The 16566-nt window shown below is 42.6% G+C and overlaps 1 protein-coding gene across 1 annotated transcript in view; it reads right to left on the minus strand.

Annotated features, from left to right (window-relative positions):
• The window catches only part of CATSPERB (cation channel sperm associated auxiliary subunit beta), a 171534-nt gene that overhangs the window by 29965 nt on the left and 125003 nt on the right, over window positions 1–16566 (minus strand). The window contains exons 16-17 of the mRNA XM_007944535.1: window positions 7045–7229; window positions 1046–1387 (exon numbers count right to left, since the gene is read on the minus strand). Coding sequence (XP_007942726.1) covers window positions 1046–1387; window positions 7045–7229 — 527 coding nt within the window. The remainder of the gene's footprint in view (window positions 1–1045; window positions 1388–7044; window positions 7230–16566) is intronic.

Consider the following 16566-nt stretch of genomic DNA (forward strand, 5'->3'; position numbering starts at 1 on the left):
CTTTGAGCCTCATGGAGATGTCAATTCCCCTGGGTTCTTCTTTGGGCTGGTGGGTAGAATTTTCCTAATCTCCTCTTCATGAGTTGATGCTTCTCTCTTTATTTAATAATCTCAGTTTCAACAACCACAAAGTAGGAAGGCTCCAGGCCATGTCTTCTGTCCATGCTTGGTTGTAAAAGTCAGCCTATATCTGTGCCTCACATCCTCCAGGAAGCCACCCATGGGCTACTTTCTTTGGCTTTGAGGATGGTCTTTCCTTCTGTGACAGGGCTTTCTTCATTTCCTCTCCTGCCTGCCCTTCTGTCTTCCCTTCCTCCTGCTTCTCTTTCTAGCTCAGTTATTTACTAGAATTTTTTAAAATTATTTTTTCCAGTGTGTCACTTGTCCAGAATCTTTAATAAGTTTGTATATAAGATAAAGTAAATACCCAGGAAAATGGGACACAGAATTCTATTTAAAAGACATTTTTTTGGCTTAAAATAAATACTTGAAGTAAATATAATAATACCAAAGTAGTTACAAAGACTTTCCTTTCAGAGTAAAGCAAAATTGAAACTAAAATCCTGTTAATGTGGGCTGATAACTTAACCTCATCTGAAATGCAAAATGAGGATAATAGTCTAGCTTTTTATGGTTGTAAGGAGCTCTGGTAGTATAGTGCCCAAGGCATTTGACTACTAACCAGAAGGCTGGCTGTTCAAGCCCACCAGCTACTACTTGGAAGGCATGTTGGGCAATCTACTTCCATAGTGATACTGCCTCGGAAACCAAAGGAGGGGTCTTTATGAGTTGAATTTGACTCGACAGCTGTGAGTTTGGGTTTTCTTTTTGTTTTTTATGGTCGTTATAAGCATTAAATAAAATAATGTATAAAAAAAACATACAGAGCCTGCCACATAGTAAGTCGTCAATAATTAGAAGCTAACGCCATTACTAGTAGACTACTATGCAAACCAAACGTAAAGGTACTATCAAAGAGCATATTTCATGGTCAAGAAAAGCAATAGCACTTCCTTTTGATGCTTCCCAATAAAAGCAAACTTACCTCTCATAGTAGGTATAATCTTAACATTGAAAGAATAATATTTCCCAAGATCAGAGTATCTCAGAGAATTGAGGGATAGTGACTCATCATCATTTCGTTGAATCCAGTAACTACACTTTTTTGAAAATATACTCCATATTCGTCCAGTAGTTATGCCAAAGTTATATAAGAACCAGGAGTCTCTTGGAAAGATCCTATTGACGGGTGCCCTTTCAGGCATAGTCGCAATGGCAAAAGCATTCTTTGTATTTACAATCTTTAAGATCAGGAAGCTGCTATAACCAGGAATCATCACAGTCTTCTGCAGATCTGAATTCTGAAAAAAAGCGTTGACACCTGGACCTAAAACAGAAAATATCTGGTGTAAAATAAAACAGCCAATGTTCAACAAACACACTTAAATTTCTAAACTATGGTCTTAACAGAGACCACATTTGCCACACTTCAGACTTCAACTTAAAGTTGTCTTTATTCACTTTATTAAAAATAATTTATTTTATGGAAAGTGTATTACTAACATCACAAGTACAAACCTATACTCTAATGTTTACTAGGAAACTAGTTCTATAAAATTCTTAGCAAGGGAAAAAATGTCTTAGGGCTAAGAAATTAAAAGAAAACTAAAAGAGAAACACACACTTAGTGTATCTCAAGCTGAAAGAATTGATAAAAAAAAAAAAAAATTCAGGCCTCGAGTTGTGATATTGAAGGATTCTATGGGCAAAATATTGAACAATTCAGGAAGTATCAAAGGATGATGGTGTACCAAAAAAAAAAAAAAAAAAAAAAATTGATCGACATTCAAGCATTTCAGGAGATAGCATATGATCAAGAACTGAGGGTACTGAAGGAAGGAATTGGTAAAAAACAAGGCTCCAGGAATTGATGGTATAGGCCCTGCGATGTTTCAACAAACAGAGGCAGGGCTGGATGCGCTCACTCGTCTATGCCATGAAATTGGGAAGACAGGTACCTGGCCAAGTGACTGGAAGAGATCCATATTTGTGCTCATCCCAAAGAAAGGTAATCCAACAGAATGTTGAAATTATCAAACAATATCTTTAATATCACATGCAAGTAAATTTTTGCTGAAAATAATTCAAAAATGGTTGCAACAGTCTATCTAGAGGAAACTTCCAGAAATTCCAGCCAGATTCAGAAGAGGACATGGAACAAGGATATCATTGCTGATGGATCTTGGCTGAAAGGAGAGAATACCAGAAAAACACTAACCTGTGTTTTACTAACTATGGAAAAGCACTTGGTTGTGTGGATCATAACAAACTATGGATAACATTGCAAAATATGGGAATTCCAGAATACTTAATTTTGCTCAACCTGTACATAGACTAAGAGGTAGTCACTTCAATAGAAAAGCAGATACTATGTGGTTTAAAATCAGTGTGTCACTATACTTATTCAACCTATATGCTGAGCAAAGCTGGGAAACTGAGGCTTGGAGGAAGACTCTTTAATAACCTGTGATATGTAGATGACACAACTTTGCTTGCTGAAAATGAAGAGGACTTGAAGCATTTACTGATGAAAATCAAAGACTATAGCCTTCAGTATAGATTATCCCTCAACATAAAGAAAACAAAAATCATCACAATTGGACCAATAAATAACATCATGATAAATGGAGAAAAGATTGAATTTGTCAAGGATTTCCTTTTACTTGGATCCACAATCAACAGCCATGGAAGCAGCAGCCAAGAAATCAGATGACTGGGCATATATGCTGCAGAAGACTTCTTGGAAGTGTTAAAGAGCAGAGTCACTTGGAAGACTAAGGTACGCCTGACCTAAGCCATAGTGTTTTCAGTTGCCTCATATGCACACCAAAGCTGGTAATGAATAAGGAAAATGGAAGAATTGATTCCTTTGAATTAAGGTATTGGTGAAGAATATTGAATAAACCAGGGACTGCTAGAAGAACAAACAAGTTTGTCTTGGATAAAGAACAGTCAGAATGTTCCTTGGAAGTGAGGGTGGTGGGGGACTTTGCCTCTCATACTTCGGCCATGTTGTCAGGAACCAGCCTTCGGAGAAGGGGATCATATTTAGTAAAGGAGAAGATCAGTGAAAAAGAGGAAGACCCTCAGCAAGAAGGACAGATACCATGCAACACTGGGATCAAACACAGCATTGGTTGTGAGGTTGGTGCAGGACTGGGCAGTGTTCCACTCTGTTGTGCACATGGTTGCTATCAGTTGGGATCAACTTGACGGCACCTAACGACAATTGTAAGAAGGTAGATTTATTTTACTGTAGAACTGCTGAGAGCCTTTAATTAAAAACAACAAACAAACAAACTCACTGGCATCTAGTTGATTCCATCAACCTTCTGCTTAGCAGTTACATGCCTTAGGCACTAGGCCACCAGAGCTTCTTTTGTATTCCTCAATGCCACCTTATTCCAGCGTTCAATAAGCAACTGGGCATCCTGAATTCAATCGGATTTCTCACCTGATCACTGCAACAAACTCCTGGTTGTTCTGCTTCTGTTTTTCACCTGCCTAGTCTATTCTCTCCACGGCACATAACAACAACAACAACAGTCTATTCTCAATGCAGCAGTAAAACCTAAGTCAGATGTTACTTTCTGCTCAAAATCCCTCAAAGGCTTTCCATTTTCTCAGAGTAAAATCCAAATCCTTACAATAAAATATACTACCTCTTGTTACATAGCTATCATATATAATCCTTTGAAATTCAAAGTGATCTTATTATGTAGGGCCTGCCCCAAACTATGAAGGAACTGGTTTCCCGGAGTTACCTTTATGTCAAACAATACACTTAGTAAGCAGCTGAGTGGAGACTGTTTGGCTTTATTCACTGGGTTCTTTTGGAAAATTCTCTTTGCACAGCTAGCTTGGAGAAGAAGTAACTCCAAGGTCTGACAAGAGGTTGGGTTTTAGGATGTATGATACACATGGTGATTTTGTTCTGTAACCAAGAGACCTTGAAACCTTGTTTGTGCTTTGATGTGATTTCTTGTGAAATTAACATAACACTGACCTATATAAATGGAAACATTTCAAACTGGAGGTGCTCATGGCAGTCATAAGAGTGATGGGGTCAATATGCATCCCCAGGAAGCAAAAGGTTAGGACGCAAACCGTTTGCTCATGGGAAGAATGTGCCAAGATGTAAACAATTTGTTCCTGGGAAAAATGTGTTCATGACTGCAATTGAGTATAACCAAACAGGCCAGTGCCACTCACTTAAGTGGCAACTCTCTCCCTCCTAGTCAAGTGGTCAGCCTTTACTTATCAAAGGACTCCATGCTGAAGCTGATCTTATCAATCACCAACCCTCTACCTTTCCTGTGTTTTCTAAGTATACAGACACTCTTTCTCCTTAAGTGCTTTGTATTTTTACTTCGTATTTTTACTAGCTCAAGTTGTATTATTCTTCAATAACACTTTTTCTTTCACTCCAAACAGAGTGTGGGATTTTCTTCTTGAACACTCATATATAACTCGCTTTCACAGGCCCCTTTTTGGAACAACTTCTTGATATTTGGGTTTTTGCTGCCTGATTTGAACCGTATCTACTAACATTATATTCTGTTACACGAATTTTTGGTGTTTCATTAAGCATTTAGGTTCTTGACAAGCCAAATCCACATGAGCTTTCTATGTTCTCCTGAGCACTGTTAAAGACAAAAATAATCTCATAGGGATAAATGATAGGCTGTTGTGTTGTTGTTGTTATGTGCCGTCGAGTCGGACCCGACTTATAGCGACCACTCTTTGGATTTCTGAGGCAGTATCACTACAGAAGTAGATTGCCCAATCTTCCTTCCAAGGAGTGGCTGGTGGGTTTGAACCACCAGCCTTCTGGTTAGCAGTCAAGTGCCTTAGGCACTATGCTACCAGAGCTCCTAAATGATAGGCTACGACTGATGAAACAGTGAAATCATAGCTAGGTTTCACTGTATTAGAAACAAGTAATTCCTCCAAGAACCTAAGTATATGAAGACTTGTTCTGGTTAGCTAGTGCTGCTCTGACAGGAATATACCACAAATGGGATGGCCTTAAGAAACAGGAGTTTATTCTTACAATTTGGAGGATTTAAGTCTGAGTTAAAAGTGCCAGGCTCTAGGGGCTGGGTGAAAGGCCCTCAACCTTGGGCTTCAGCTCTGCCTCCAGCTCCCGGCCCCCTGAAGCTAGAGGCCTTTCTTCACTCAGCTGCTGGTGTGGAGGCTGCCACACCCAAGGTAAGTAATAAAGCATAGTCCTGATGTTACCAAACCACACAGCAGGCAATAAGTTCAAATCCATCAAAGGTCCCAAGGTCGGCAGAACACAGCAGGCTGCTGAACAACGACAGGGCTACACGCAGGGTTCAAATGTGCCATAAGCTAGAGACCATTCCCAAAGCTGTTTCTTATATACGGGAAGCAGACTACATACCCAAAGCAGCTACTCAGCTTCTCCAATAGATTCCACCATGGAGTTAATTACCAGTCTCACCATGGGGAATAACTACATTCAGGTGTCCAGCCACTCAACCAGGCCCAGCCAAGTTGACACACAAAGTTAACCATCACAATTCCACCCCTTGTGAACTTGGCAGCTGTACAGATCTCCTTCACTGGGTGGCTCCAGTCCCCTAGTTCCTGAGTGGCTGCCTTACTCCCTTGGCCTGGCGGGCCCCCTTCCTCTCCCTCTTGGGCATGGCGGCCCCGCCCCCTCACCCTTGGGCAGCGGCTACGGCTCCATCCCCCAGCTCACATGAACGAGCAGCCCCGCACTCCAGAACCAAATTGGTGAAGGTCTGGCTCTTTGAAACTTATGGGGCTGTGGTGGTTCCACCCTCAAAGGCCATGGTCCTACCTTTTCAGGCTGAGGCAGCTCTGCTTCCGTTTCCTTGGTCTTTTCATTTCTGCCAATTAACGCCCGAAGGCTGGAAATCACTTGCACAAAAAGCACTCAGCTTTCTTGCTCCATGGGCCAGCCAACATGTCCTTCCATTTTATACCAGTCTCTTCTACTAATTAACTAATTGCCTGAAGGCAACCCACTCTGCCAGGAAGCAGCCTACCCAAAGGCATCCAGCTTTCTCCTCTGTGGGCTGTAAGGCTGTCGCTGTCTCATGCCGGTTCTCTTGGCTCTGCTCCTGCCGTCTTTCATGACGGTCTCTTGACCCTGCTCTTGCCATCTCTCGTGCCAGATGCTGGGGTCTCTCTGCCAGGGTCTCAGGTCAACAATGCACTCCACTCCTGTTTCCACATTTTAGGTATCTGCCAGATCAGCACCCCACTCTCTCGGTACCATTATCTGTTCTGGTTCCCTAGTGCCACTCGGACAGGAATATACCACAAATGGGATGGCTTTAACAAACAGGTGTTTATTCTCTTACATTTTGGAGGCTTTAAGTTTGAGTTTGAAGTGCCAGGCCCTGGGGGCTGGGTGAAAGCCCCTCAGCCATGGGCTTTAGCTCTACCTCCTGCTCCTGGCCCACTGGAGCTGGAGGCTTTTCTTCACTCAGCTGCTGGCTGCTGAGGCTGACAAGCCCAAGGATGACAAGTAATAAGGCATAGTCCCATTATTACCAAACCACATGGCAGGCCCTTAATTCAAGTTCATTAAAGGTCCCAAAGTCAGCAGACCATGGCAAGCTGATGAACAACGACACAGGTACACGCAGGGTTCAAACACCCCATAAGCTAGAGACCCTTCCCAAAGCTGTTTCTCATGGACAGGAAGCAGACCACATGCCCAAAGCAGCTGCTCACCTGCTCCAACAGATTCCTCCAGGGAGTTAATTACCACTCACACCATGTGGAATAACTACAGTCAGCTGCCCAGCTACTCAACCAGGCCCAGCCAACTTGACACAGAAACTTAACCACCACAAGACTTATGTTGACTGCTAGTTGGATTATAAATTCGAAATGTACTGCTCTTGATAAATGAGCACGAACTTTCTCCCTAAAGCATAATTTTTCATTATTTTTTAGCCCCCCAAGAAATATTATTATACTTACTTAGTAAAATAAGTCTATAGATGTAATTTCCAGTCATGGTAATGTACAGTGAACTAGACAAACAAGAGCTCTCATTCAGGGATTCTACTCCAAAAGGTTCTATAATATCTGCAATAACTGAAGACAAAAATCCTAGACGGCTCTTAAGTTGCAATACTTTTTTAATGTAAGCTATTCCAGTTTTCCTAAAAACAAACCAATAAACATTAAGTAGTTTGAATTAAATATCAGATTTAAATATCAAAATGAGCAAGTTTATGAACACATAATTTCCAAACAAACTATAGCATGAATGGCTAACAAATGAACATTTGAGCTACAATTGTTCAGCCTCATCAGTAATCAATGAAATACCAATTTCAATAATGGGAGACCATTTTTCACCTAGCAAATTAGCAAAGACGTTTAAATGGCAGGGTGGTGAGAATTTGGTGGAGAGGGGCATTCATCCTCTGCTGATGGGACCATAAACGGGTACAAACTTCCTGGGAGGCAATTTGATATTATACATTAAGAGCTCTGACATTTTTCCCCCACTGATTCCATAAGTCAACTGGCAGGCCTCTATCCTAAGGAAGTAACTTGAAATGAGAAGTGTTTTTAACATATAACTTTCTCTCATTCAACGATACCATGCAGATAACTGCACCTGGGTCCACGAGTGATCTGTGTTTTGGCAACAAGATGACGTCTCAGGCTGATACTGAGAAACCAGAAAAATACTCGAGTGAACTTTCAGACCAGCACAAGCAAGTCTCCCTCAAGAGGAACCAAAAGATTGCCTTACAAGCTCCCAGACTCTTAGGAGAAGCGAGGAGTCCATCCATTGAATCAGCTTCTCTCCCACTCCCACCCCCCCCCCCGCCACATGCCTGTGCACACACCCTTTTGTCAAGGACACTAGTTACTCAAATCACACATGAGCACTGATCACTTCTGTGCCTTTAGTTTCCAAGTGCACTATAAACCCCACACTGCCTGTCCAGCATGTGCAGTGTCGGAAGGCAATCAGCCCCGGCTGTTCCTTTCTTTTGGCCAAAGAAATAAAAGTGCCTTTCACCTACCTCGACTCACCCTCTGTTATTTGGCTGTACACAGAGTCCTGCTGAGTGACTCAGAGCTTTTGCAGTATCATTTCTGGCGTCCAGCCAGAAGCCCCACTTGGTGCCTGAGGGGGACTGGACCGGGAGAACGTCAATGATGCAGTGTGCACCAAGGGACATTTCTCTTTGGGGTTTTTAGGGGTTCTCGGGGCCCAGTCCACCTCGGCCCTAATGGGGACTCCTGCAAGGAGGTGAAACACATTCTGATTTAGGTGAGTAACAATTTTAAATATCCTTAAATAAGTCCTAGGTTCCAGGAATTTTCCCTATTGAGGCAGCAGTAGTAAGCTGGTTGGTATTTTGGTTTTTCTGGGAGATTTTCTTTTACGCATAAGGTAATTGTTACTTGTCTATGCTTTGGGTAATTCTGGAAGTTCTGAGAAGGGTACAACATTGGAATGCATTCTTGGTAATTGGGATAAGTTTGGTTATAATCCTATGAAAAAGAAGAAATTGATCTTTCTCTGTAACACTGCGTGGCCTCTGTATAGATTATATGCTGATGAAAGGTGGCCACCTGGTGGATCTTACTGGTATAACACCACACTACAGTTGGATTTGCTGCCTAGGGCACTAGACTGCTAACCAGAAGGCTGGTGGTTCAAATCCACCAACCATTCCTCGGAAGGAAGGTTGGGCAATCTATTTCTGTAGTGATACTGCCTCGGAAACCCAAAGAGGGGTCGCTATGAGTCAGGGCCGACTCGATGACAGTGGGTTGTTAGGGGAGGAAATGAGAGGAAAATGGGGATTAAGAGAGGGAAATTGGAAGAAAAATATTACGTGGAAGGTTTTATGACATCGTATAGAGATAAAGAAACTCAAGAAAAGTGTAAACTATGTGCTGAGACCGAAGGAAAGGACATAAAGAAACTTCAGGTTTTATAACAACCCACCCAAGATCTGTTGGACTATGCTGGAGCTTCATCCCACCCCAAGCCCGAGCCAGCCCCACTGGCAGAAGCCCTTGACCCCCTAGGTCTGCTGCAGCCACCACTCCCTTATCCACCATCCCCACCTGGCTCTCAGAAGTTCTTGGATGGTCCTCATCTGTACCCTCCTTTAGCAGACTTCCCTGAAAATGGGACTAGACAGCCATTAGCCTCTCCTTTAGTTTTTCCCCTACACACTTGTAGTGGAGCAAGCTACAAAACCCCTAATTTGATCCAATTATTGGTCCAGAATCTGAGCAGAGCCATCAGGGAGGACAGTTTCCACTTAGGCAGATGCTGACCAGAGACGCAGGCATGGTATGGGTATGTCTCCCATTTAGAACTAGTGATCTTTATAACTGGGAAAACAATATTCCAGAGCACCAAGAAAACCCTAAAAAGATGCATGATTTGTTTTCTTCCATTTTCCACACTCACAGTCTGAATTGGGTTGATTGTGCTGCTTTGCCAGATACTTTGCTGACTCTTGAAGAGAGATGTATGGTTTTAGACTCATGGAGAAACAGACAGTGCCATGCAGCTCAACCTGAAAATGTAGCTGCTGTTAATGTGATCCCTGCTAATGATCCAAATAGGTACCCAAATAATGTTAATCAGTGAGGGCGATTGGTCACTACCAAGACTGCTTGGCTGGTGGGACTTAAACAAAGGGTGCCCAAGTAAATTAATCCCAACAAAGTATATGAAATTAAACAAAAGTGGAAGGATGATCCTGCCACCTTTTTAGAGAGACTATATGCTGCCTTTCTTTAGTACGCAGACTAGGACCTAGTGGCTCCAGAAAATGTTAGAAGCACTAATACCGTATTGATAGAGGAAGGTGCATTTGATATCCAGAAAAAGCTGCAAGAGGTAGAAGATGACAGCACCTTGTCTCTATCCTTCCCGGTAGAAATGGCCTTTAAAGTTACAATGGAAGGGAGAAAGAGAAGGAGAGAACGCCAGAACAGGGAGAAACTAAGCGAACAAAGCAGCACGTTCAGCTCTTTGCTGCCACCCAGGCTCAGGTTTTAGCTGCTGTCCTCCAAAAAGAGGGATTTAAAATGGGAGGATAAAGAAAAAGAAGGCCACCAAGAGGTCCAGGCCTGGACCCCAACACCAATGTTGTTCTAGGAAAGGATCAGCACATTTATTATAAAGAAACAGGGCACTAAATGTCTGAGAAATAGGAATGGACAAGAGAAGCACTAGGGACAATAACCAGTGATTAAAGAGTGGAGCTCTGGGAGCATAGTTCCTAAGGCACTTGACTGCTAACCAGAAGGCTGGTGGTTCAAATCCACCGGCCACTCCTCGGAAGGAAAGTTGGGCAATCTACTTCCATAGTGATACTGCCTTGGAAACCCAAGGAGGGGTTGCTATGAGTTAGGTCCGACTCGATGGCAAACAACAACAACAAGAGTGGAGCAAAGACTCAGACTGAAGGGGGCTGGAGGCAAGTCTTCCACCTGAACCTCTGGTTATAATAAATGTGGAGGGTTTCTTGTTAACACAGGAGCCACACATTCAGTTTTAACTTAAAAGAAGGACCTGTGTCAACCAAGACTACCACTGTTGTGTGAGTCTCTGACAAGGAAACAAACAAACCCTTTTCACAACCTTTGTCTTGTTCAACCCCAAGGAAAGTGTTAACCCATTCCTTTTGGTATATTCCTGAATGTCTACTGCTACTGCTAGGAAGGGATCTCTTGTGCAAGCTAAAGTCTGAAATTTCATTCATTAAGAACAAATGCACATTAGTGTTTCTACATGAAAGGCTGGCAAGCCCATATTCTGCTGTGCAGATTGGTGGGAGCCCCTGCTGACTGGCATTCTATACATCTAGAGGCACACAGTATTCCCCAATGATTGAAAGAACAAACCAACCCTGAGGTATGGTCACAAGGGACTCCAGCTCAAGCAAAAAGAGCCCAGGCAGTCTTTGTAGAATTGCTACCTGGAGTTGAGTCTCCTTGGATTAAACATTATCTCCTAAAAAGGGGGACTCAGAATGCAATAAAAAGCCTAATCCAAAATATATAGTTTTTGGTCTCCTCAGGTCTTGCCAGTCAGCCTTTAATGTGCCAATTTTACCAGTGAAGAAAAAGGATGGAAGTTATGGGTTTGTCCAAGATCTCTGTGCCATCAACCAGGTAACAGTAACTGTACACCAAACCCATACACAGTTGTCCTAGACTCATACACTTTACTGTCAGCCCTTACACCAACATTGGAAGGGTTCATGGTACAAGACCCAAAAGATGCATTTCTTTGCATCTCATTAGAAATTAAGAGTCAAGAAATTTTTGCTTTTGAATGGGAAGACCCCGACACTTGGCAGAAACAACAGTTCTGCTGGGCAGTTCTCCCACATGGATTCAAAAACTCTCCTAGTTTGTTAGGGTCATCTCTGGCCAAAGAGTTGAGGAATCTGACCCTCAAGACAGGGATGTTCTTGCAATATGTGGATGACCTGTGCCAAAGGGGCAAGGAAGCTGCATCTTCTGACCTCCTCTCCCCACAAGAGAAGGACAGACCCACTATCAGCAGCCCAAGGCCTATTCCTGTGAGGCCAGACATGCTGCCTTCCTCCTGCCCTTTTACCAACCCTGACACCAACCATCCCTCCCATGGCACTCACTACCTCTCTGCTGGGCTCGACAATTTGTTGCAGTGGCCACACAGAACTGACAGACACCACTCACAGATTACGGGGTTTATTAGGGAAGCAACAGGCTACAACTCAATTTCAGGAATGCACTTAGGATTCAGTTGCTTGGTCAGGACAGTCTCCCTTCTGCCATACCCCTCGACATGGTTCTGTGGCCCTTGGCCTTCTGGCCTGGCCTCTGCCTCTGTGGGCCAGATAAGTCTGCCGCCCTGTCTCATGCCTCTTGGTTCCACTGCTTCCGTCTCTCAGCCAGGCATCTCTCTTTCAGTAATGGGTTGGTCTCTCAGCCACGGGTTGGACTCAGCCGGCATTTCTCTCAACCAGCAGTGAGACATATTCCTCCTCTCTGCTCTAGGAGGGCTCACTTTAAGCCTGGCAGAGCAGCGAAACCAACCAATCCCAACACCAGAATTCCACAAACCTGAAAGAGAGAGCGAATTTTCCAGAAAATTGCTTTGTGCTCCTCACAACAGAAATACCCCAGGTGGATAACTTTAACAATCAGGAGCTACTTGGTTGCTAATGGCAAATTCCACCATGTTTAAAAAGACTATGGCTAGAAAAGCCATACTATGTAATTTACTACACTGAAACCTGTTAATAGACAGTAAGTAAAAATCTCACTCTGATGCCAACATAGTAACAACATTAAATTTCTTGACAGAAGCAGGATACACTGAAAGAAGCATTATATATTTCGAATTTATTCTCTAGGCTGGGAAGTGGGAGTTACAGTCAGAAAGACACAAGCTATTTGCCAGCTAGCACCCTCAACTTCTGGGAAACAACTGTGGGGTTTCCTAGGTGTGGCAGGATTTTCTTGTATCTGGATCCCTAATTTTGTACTGTTGGCAAAACATTTGTCTTGGGCACTAGAAGGGAAAGAGACCTCTTTCAGTGGACTGGGGCTGAACAACAGGCATTCAAAGTTATCAAAAGAGCCCTGCTTGAAGCTCCTGCCCTAGGTCTCCCAGATTTACAAAAGCCTGTTGTTTTGCATGTAAGACTGGAGGGATCACCGCTGGAGTTCTCACCCAGACTGTAAGTTGTTAGAAGCAACCTGTGGCTTGTTTTCCCAAGAAACTAGACATGGTCACCAGTGGGTGGCCTGTATGTCTAAAAGCTGTTGCAGCCACAGTGCTTCTTATTAAAGAAGCTGAGATGCTAACACTTGGGAAGTCCTTGTGGATATCAGTGTCCCACTATAGCAGTTCTTACTATATTTGAACAGCAGGGGTAGCACTGGCTTTCTACCAGCCAAAAGACCCAATACCAGGTAGTCCTTCTAGACAATACAGCCATCCAGTTACAAACAACTACCTGTCTTAACCCAGCCACCCTGCTTCCTACCCTGCCCCAGGCAGGTCCTGAATATGGCAGTGTACAACCTTGGACCTTGTCTATGTCAGCTGGCCAGATTTCCATGATCAACCTTTGAAGTAACTCAGCCTTGAGCTGCTCACCAATGGTAGCAGCCTTGTTAAAAATGGGCAGTGAAAGACAGGCTATGCAGTGGTCATCACGGACAAAGTCCTTGAAGCGAAAGCTCTGCCTACAGGTACATCAGCCCCCAAAGCCAAACTCATCTCAGTGATCCAGGCCCTAAGACTGGCAAGAGGTAAAGTTACAAACATTTATACTGATTCAAAGTATATTTTCCAACTTTTACATTCACATGGGACATTGTGGAAACAGTGAGGACTCTTAAATTCAGCCCAATTAGACCTAAAACATAGTCAGCTAATTCTGCAACTCATAGATGCTGTCATGTTTCCTTTAGCCCTAGTTGTAATGCACTGCACAGGTCATCAAAGAGAAGATACCACAATAGCTAATGGCAATAACAAGGCAGATCAGGCAGCTGGAGAGGCCGCCTCAACACAAGAGCCAACACTCATGGTCCCACTTATCCCACAACTCACTCTGCTACCCAAAGAGCAGCTGCTTTATTACAGCACAAAAAATCAATACCTAGCAAAACAGTGGGGAGCAGAGCATGAGGAAGATAGTGGGCTTTACACCCCTGATGGAAAGATTTGTATCCCAGAAACATAAATTACTCCAGTTGTTTGAGAAGCTCACCAGTCCTGTCATATTGGTAGAGATGTCCTGTATGACTGGGTAAAAAGACATTTAATTGGACAAGGGATTCACAAAGCCATTGAAACTGTAATTCAGCAATATGCTCACAATTCCAGAAACATTCCCATAGGACCCCCAGATGTCCAACAAAGAGGAACACAACAGGAGAGGACTGGCAAGTAGGTTTCACAGAATGCCTACAGCATCTGGAAACTACAAATGCCTACTTTTTTTTTTTTTTTTTATGTGTTTACCAATAGGGTTGAGGTTTTCTCTTGTCATACCAAGAAGGCTTCGGAATTATTAAAAAGACTATTAGAAGAAATCATCCCTAGGTTTGGTTTACACAGGTCCCTCAGCAGTGACACAGTGACAATGAACCCCACTTAATTTCTCTAGTAACTGAAGTAGTAGCCTCAATCCTTGACATTCAGTGGAAGCACCTTCATATTGCCTGGAGACCACAGTCCAGTGGGAAAGTCAAAGTATCAATCAATAATTAAAATGACATGTAGTAAAGTTGTGCCAATAAACAAAACTAGCATGGTTTAAAAGCCTACCCATGGCTCTGCTCCAACAACACACAGCCTTAAGGTCCAAATTAGAAATAAGCTTCCCCCTTTTTAAGTTGTGATTTGGGTGAAAGTTTACAAAGCAAATTCACTCTTCATACAGCAGTTCACAAACACTTTGTCTCATGACATTGACTACAATTTACCCCAATGTAACAGCTCCCCTCCCACTTCCTCCCGAGAGTTACCTCTTCCCTGTGTCAATCCCTCCATGCACTCCTGTCCCCTGAGCTGTCTCCCTGTGAACAAACAGCCCTTCTTTCTCCCATGATTGTTCTTTCCAAGGAGTGTACCTACCTAATGTAAATGTTCAGCTCATATGCCTGTCTTTTTTTTTGGCTGGAAGCCACAGGTGTGGGTTCAATTCCAGACCTGAATGACAGCTAGGGGCCATAGTCTCAGTGGTTCCACCAGGCTCTATTGGACCAGCAAACCTGGTCCCTCCCCTTTCCTTTTTTCTCCAAATGATTTTGAGTTTTGTTCCACATTGTTCTCCTTCTTTATCCAGAAATAAGTCCTTTTGAGCTTACGTTTGGTCACCTGCTCCTCCAAACACCCCTCACCAAGAGATATCAACAGAGAAGAAATTAGTTGGCGTGGGTATGGATAACACTGAACTTATAGAACTGGGAAAAAAAAGTGCCAAAAATTATTTGCAGTCTTTATCTGTTGTGTTAGAGTCTCTTCACAGGTATGGTGAGAACTGAGGTTACCATCCAGACCCAGAAGTCAAGCCCACTCTATCCACCCAGAAGACTGGGTATTAGTTAAAGCCTGAAAAGCCAAATCCATCGAGGGAAAGTGGACTAGACCCTTCAAAGTGCTTCTGATGATCCCAATGACTGTGAAAGTCAGTGGACTTAGTGCCTGGATCCATCACACTGTGTAAAGAAGACTTCAGCCCCTGACATGGAAAAGCAAACACAGCAGAACCATCAAAATTGAACTTTGACCCTTGTAGAAGACCTTGAGTATTTGTTTTCTAAATGCTGACCGCTTGGTCAGATAAGTAGTCCCTATGTGTTCCAGGTGCCCTTCTATATTAGTAACTCTCTTAGCTATTGTCCTCACGATGCATGCATATTTCTTTCTTTCTTTTTTTCCCCCCAATTTGAATGTTTATTTTATTTTTAAAAAACACATTTTACTGAAATATAATTCATGTACAGTGAAATACATAAAACTAAAGTGAAATGACCAAAGCATTTTTTATCTTCAGTGTTCCCTCCCTACCCCTCCCACCCCTGGTTACCCAGAAAGAAAGTTTCCTTCCATATATAAACCTTTCCTTGACTTTTTACAATAATGAACTAATGATATATTTGTCCTTTTGTGATTGACTTAATTCACTCGGCATAATGTCCTCCAAGTTCATCCATGTTATGTAGTATTTTGCAGATTCTACATTATTTTTTAGCGTTGTATATTACTCCATTGTGTGTCTGTACCATAGTTTGGTTATCCATTCTTCTTTTGATGGGCACCTAGGTTGTTTCCATCTTTTTGCTATTGTAAACAGTGCTGTGATGAACATGGGCGTGCATATATCTGTTCTTGTCCTGGCTCTCACTTCTTTAGAATATATGCTCAGTGATGGGATTGCTGGGCCAAATGATATTTCTAATTCCAGATTTTTAAGGAATCGCCATACTGCTTTCCACAGTGGTTGTATCATTTTACAGTCCCACCAGCAATACAGGAGAGTCACAATCTCTCCACAGCCTGACCAACATTTGTTATTTTCTGTCTTGTTGGACTTTGCTTTAGTGCTGGGGTGAGATGGTATCTCATTGCTGTTTTGATTTGCATCTCTCTGGTGGCTAATGATCGTGAGCATTTCTTCATCTATTTGTTGACTGCTTGAATATCCTCTTTGGTGAAGTGTCTATTCATGTCTTCCACCCATTTTTAAATTGGATTGTTAATCTTTTTGTTGTTGAGGTGCTGGAGTGTTCTATAAATTTTAGAAATAAGTCCCTTGTCAGATATGTCATCGCTGAATATTTTTTCCCAATCTATAGGTTCTCTTTTTACTCTTTTTTTTAAAAGATTTTTTATTTTATTTTATTGTGGTTTGGGTGAAGATTTACAGAGCAAATTCACTTTCCATACAGCAGTTCACATATACTTTGTCTCATGTCATTGACCACAGTTTACCACAA

Source organism: Orycteropus afer, unplaced genomic scaffold, assembly GCF_000298275.1.
Source record: "Orycteropus afer afer isolate SDZICR_OR568_19922 unplaced genomic scaffold, OryAfe1.0 scaffold00127, whole genome shotgun sequence".
NCBI classification, from domain to species: Eukaryota; Metazoa; Chordata; class Mammalia; order Tubulidentata; family Orycteropodidae; genus Orycteropus; species Orycteropus afer.